We start from the raw sequence: 5,674 nt of genomic DNA on the forward strand, positions 1-5,674 counted from the left end.
CTTCCTATGCTTCCCCCAGCAAATACTGCGTGGAGTGTTTTCGCTCATTCGGACGACATAACCTAGCCAGCGTAGCCGCTGTTTTTTAATTCGCTGAACTATGTCAAAGTCGTCGATTTCTAATATAGCTCATCATTCCATCGAATGTGGTATTCGCCGTTGGCAATTTCCAATAATGAGTGACTTATAGAGTTTTGTTTTTGTTCGTCTAGAGAGGACTTTACTTCTCAGTTGCCTACTTAGTCCGAACCATACACATATTATTCTGCGTTGGATTTCGAGGCTGACATTATTGTTGCTGATGATACTGGTTCGAAGATAGACGAAATTATCTAAGACTTCAAAGCTATGACTGTCAACAGTGACGTGGAAGCCTTGTCACGAGTGCGAAGACTGTTTGTTTGATGATAGGAGATATTTGCCAACTTGGCAAGCTTGGCCGCAATCCATCAGCCCCCGCCGCTTTGTTGCTCTTCAGGTCTGCGGTCTTGAAACCTTCTGTTAGTCGCCGCATATTTTCGTAGAATTTTTGAGCATTACCCGTGTCGGTCAGCTTGTCAAGCTCTTCGTACTCACGCATTTCGGCCTCTCTCTGTTTTGTCTCCAATTGCGTCTCGCTTCGTTCTTCAACTCTCGCATGTGTTGTGGTCGATTGGCCGTCTGTTTTCTCTCCACTGCGACGCGGCCCTCCTCATCGTATCAGCTGTTGTTTTGCTTTTTCCGAAATCCAATGGTTCGGTTCTTAGAGAGAAGGAGTGCAAGTCGAGTAGAAAATTGTTCAGTCTATCAGCCTCAACACTTTTGGGGATGTTTCCTCGTGGAGGCTGAATTTGCCGACTGTTGCCCCAAAAATACCTTCTTTGTCCACCCTAGCGTTAAAGTCGCCAAGCACGGTTTGACATCGTGGCGGGGGCAGTTCTCATAACAACTATGTTAGATATCAAATTCAGTCAGAAATGTATAAGTTCCACAACACGAACAAACTAATTCAGTTTTGGATCAATATCCCTTCTGTATTTGGATCGAAAAAATTGATTTTTTTTTTTCAAATTATGTTTAAAGGCTCCTAAATAATAACACACTAAAATAAAGTAAAGTCATATAAATTACTAAATTCTTTTCGAAGTGAGAAGAATCAAATATTGCCAAATTGCCAAATACAAAAAAAAAAAATTTAATTTTTTTCGCTTCGAATCACCCTGTTTGGTTGCATAAGTTTATGCGGGCGAAAACGCATTGCCGTCGTCCGATTCGCATTCACATCGGTCGTTGCAGTCGTAAACAAACAACAGCAGAGTCATCGTGCCCAATTCAACATTGTCGCCTCAACTCGAACTAAAATTCAATGAATATAGCAGAAAAAGAAGACAGAAGTGCTGGAGAGGAAAAAACACTTGCACACATATGTAAATTTACCCACACACACACAGCGAGTCAGCCAGCCAGCTGTACGGAATAGACAGGCAGGCAGACAGTTGCCTAGGCAAATAAGCAATTCGACTGAGTTTAAAACCCGCATTTTTATTTAGTGTGAGAGTGTGAATGCGTGTGTGTGAAGTGTGTGCGGCGAAATTCAGTGGAGATTGGCGCCAATTTGGCGGATGTCATCTCGGTTGTTGGCGTGCCGTTGCCTCTGCCGTTGTCCCGTGTTGGTGTTTGCATTTATTCCTGTTAGTTTTTGCTGTTGTTGTTTGTGGCGTCATCATTCTGGTGGTTGCTGTTGCCGCCGCTGTTTTTCCTGTGACACACACACACACACACCGACACACACGCACACTTACACACTGCCGCTTATAAATACAAGAATTGATTCGTTCGAGAAGACTTTTTACAACCAAGCTGTCGCTTTTGAACACAAATACACCTATACATACATGTGGAGGCTATGTGTAACGGATCGTCGCTCTGCTCCCTTAATAAACAGCCATGACAACAACAACACTAGTTACACACACACAAACATACAAAGAATGTAAAACTGCAATGAATATTTTCGAATTTGTCACGTGTGGGCGTGGAATTGTGGCTAAATAAGGGGAAGACTATCTACATAAATCCCGAAGTATGTTTGGTTGTCGTGACAAAACGAAAAGTGCAGACGATTTCAAACGCGGTTGCTGTATGTCACCAGACATCTCCTGACAGGTGAAGTTAAAGAAAAGTTCATATCGCTCGGAAACTGGCTGGAAATATTCGTGATATACATAGAAGGAAGTTTAAATAATTAACTGTCGTTAAGCAAATAAATATTAAACACTAACTTGCTTAAATTTTGCTAGATAGATAGACTGTAAGTCATAAGTACTATGTATGAAGCAAAAAATTTATTAAGTTAAACCTTTAAAGGTAAAAATTTAACAATAACCCCCAGGAAATAAATTTACAATCAACTCAGGTGTATCCCTCTCCCATCTCCGCAACGGCAGCCATCTTTTCTTGCAGCAATTCCTTGCCGCTGAAGTCTATCTTGCTCCTAGACATTTCATCAATCTTAATGCCCCTGACTATATTCCATTTGCCGCGCTGTACCTCCACGGGAAATGTGAAGAAAATCTCTTTTGGTGTGCCATAGCTGCCATCGGATGCGACTGTCATCGGCACCATAACACCCTGCGGTGTGCCCGCTATCCAATCCCTCATCTGATCACACAACGCTTTGGCTGCCGACCAACCCGACGACATGCCACGCGCACCAATTATTTCGGCGCCACGCTTGATTACTGCTTCCGACAGTTGTGATTTAAAGACAGCCATTTCGTCACCCAAATATTCGGAGAGGCGGTGACTCTTATTATTGACAACCACGCTGGCAATCGAGCAATCCGGATGCATCGAATCCGAGTGATTGCCCCAGATAATCATATTCTTTACGTTAGCTGCGGAAATCTTCAAATTGCTTGCTATATAGCCGACGGCCCGATTGTAATCCAAACGGGCATTTGTGGTGAAATTCTCACGTGGTATGGATGGTGCATGCTCGGCACAAATGTAGCACATGGTATTGCAGGGCTCGGCGAGTACGACCACCTTGCAGTCTTTGCGTGCGAAAGCTTCCAAGCAGAGGCCTTGATCTTTCAATATTCTGCAGTTGTTCGCAATGAGCTCGTAGCGCTTCATGCCAGGCTGTCGGCGCTTGCCGCCCATCAGGAAGGCCACTGATATATCTTGAAAAGCCACAACCGGATCACTGGTGACGATCACGTCTCGCAGCAAAGGTAGTGCTGAGTCAATTAGTTCCATACGCAGACCTTCCATTTTTCCCGTCTCTAGCGGCAAATCGAAGAGATGTAAAATCATGGGTTGCTTTAAACCGAATGCCATGCCGTGCGCAACGAGCCCGGCGAGTGAGTATGCAACTTGGCCGGCAGCGCCGGATATCAGCACGCGTATAACTTGTTCTTCCTTGGACGTCATAAAATCTTTTTGTGGGATATTTTGTATTCAAATATTTTTTCTAACTTAAGCAACTATTTTTGTTTTTCTCTACAATTTACAGTTTTATTGATGTAACTCTTCGGTTTACTAGACAATTTTTCTTTGTATATAAAGTGTTAAATAATTATTCCGTGCGCAGGGTTTTTAAGTTAAGGTTAAGGTAAGTCAATCACATAACGCTACTGGATGACATCGAAAAAACTACGCTCCCTTCAAGACTGAGCGGTCGTCAATCATCCTTACTATTTCCAGGAAAAAACTCAAAATTAAGAAGAATTAAACAAGAGGTTCCGCAAGTTGGTGCCTTCTGGCCGCTATTGTTTAACTTCTACATTTCGAAACTCCCACTGACACCAGAAGGAGTTTGCATAACTTCGTACGTTGATGATTGCACCATATTGACGTCGGACAATGGAATCGATGGCATATGGTCAAAGGTAAACGGCTATCCGACCTCCCTCGCTTTCTCTCTGCCCAGAACTTAACACTCTCCCCACTAAATTCATTGCGACCAAATTTACAACCTGGACGAAGTAGTACAAACTTGACCTTAATATTGCAGTCGATGGCGTCAAGATTCCGACTGTCAATAATCATAAAATTTTAGGTGCGACTTTTGAATGTCTGTGCTTCTTCACTCTTCATACTACTGCGATTATCACCAAAGTACAGAACTGCAATAAAATCCTCAATTCGCTAGCCGGCAGCACATGAGGAAAGAACAAAGAAACATATTCAATATATCTTAAGTCCTGCGTGCAATGAGAACCGCATGACACTGGCCACCTTTTTGTATGTCCCACCAATCCCACCCTTCTGACACTCATCTCCCTTTGGACCGACCCCGTCGAAACATCACGTTTCTTGGGCCTTCTGAAGGATGACGTTGACGGCAACTTAGCTAATCCTTACCATCCTAACGGGGACTAGGTACCCGCTAAAACAACAGCAACAGCGAGCTGAGTCGATTTAGCCATGTTCGTCGGTGCATCCTTCGCCCGTCCGTCTGTCTGTCTGTGTATACGCGAACTAGTCTTTCAGCTTTTGAGATATCCATACACACGTTCTTTTCTCTCCAAGAAGCTGCTCATTTGTAGGTATGTTAGATATCGGACCACTATAGCATATAGCTGCCATACAAACTGAGCGATCGGAATAAAGAGCTTGTATGGAAAACTTTTTTTAAATTTTTTTACAAATACCTTTATTCTAATATCAGCATTGTATCAATTGCCACAATACCACCAACAACAACATGGTATTGTAATGCCATAAGCAGCCTCATTTCCCTGCAGCATTTTCGCTGCTTAACTTCGCTCGTGAATTGTAGTAAAAGCAAATAAACAGTCGCAGCAACGCAAAGCCAAGCAACTGAAAAAATGTCTGCAACAACACTTGAAATGCAGCTAACGGTATTTATTTACGAGCACAACGCTACTATATTTCAATTCAACTCACTATCGTTTGCTGCTGAGGCTGGCGCAGCGGCGGGTAGCCTTCCGCCATTGAAGTGTTATTTTCGGTAATGTGTAACTTTCCGCTCAACTACACGCTTGTACACTTTTGTCGCCGGGTTTGCCGCCACCGCCAGCGTCACCGCCGCCGCTGCGTTTTCCGCGCAGATTTGCGACATGCCAGCGAGGTTTTACACGCTTTTCAAATACTGTTTACTGTTTTTGAATACTTCTTCATTTGCCTTTGTTTTGCTGCGCTGCCTCGTCGTCTTGCCTCGCCTCTCACTGCATTTACATTTGGCAGTGCATACTGTTTGGCTGCCAAGGCGTGTGCCGCTCTCTTGAGCGAATGGCTGCTGTGGCTCACGTATATTTTTCACTGTCAGCTGAGTTGTGAAGTACAACGGTTTTTGTTGCGCTTGCTTTCATTTAGTTATTGTTGCCGCTTGTTGTTGTTTATTGTTCTGCAAGTTTTTATATTTTGATATTCTCCTCCCGACTTTTGCTTGCGCTTTTCCAGTGACTCTTGTACACTTGTGTATGTGTGTTCACAGCTCACTTTATTTGCATCTATACATATTTAATTCACATGTACATATATGTGTATGTATGAGTCGGCTTGTATGTGGCAGCAGCTTTTAGTTGGCGCAGCGCATCCGTGTAATGCATACTTTTTGGCGCGGCAAACAATGCCATATTCGCATGCATGCAATTGTAAGTTTTCCCGTTTTAGTTGTTGTTATTGTTGTTTGAATGAGCATACAATTTGACTATTATTTATGTTA

General features: G+C 43.2%; 1 protein-coding gene across 1 annotated transcript; it reads right to left on the reverse strand.

The window, feature by feature from the left end:
* Nucleotides 1–2,391: 2,391 nt before the first annotated feature.
* On the reverse strand, nt 2,392–3,414 carry LOC126753764 (uncharacterized). The gene has a single exon (XM_050465432.1). It carries the CDS (start codon nt 3,412–3,414, stop codon nt 2,392–2,394), a length of 1,023 nt encoding a protein of 340 aa, XP_050321389.1.
* Nucleotides 3,415–5,674: the final 2,260 nt, after the last annotated feature.

Source organism: Bactrocera neohumeralis, chromosome 3 (genome assembly GCF_024586455.1).
Source record: "Bactrocera neohumeralis isolate Rockhampton chromosome 3, APGP_CSIRO_Bneo_wtdbg2-racon-allhic-juicebox.fasta_v2, whole genome shotgun sequence".
Taxonomy (NCBI): domain Eukaryota; kingdom Metazoa; phylum Arthropoda; class Insecta; order Diptera; family Tephritidae; genus Bactrocera; species Bactrocera neohumeralis.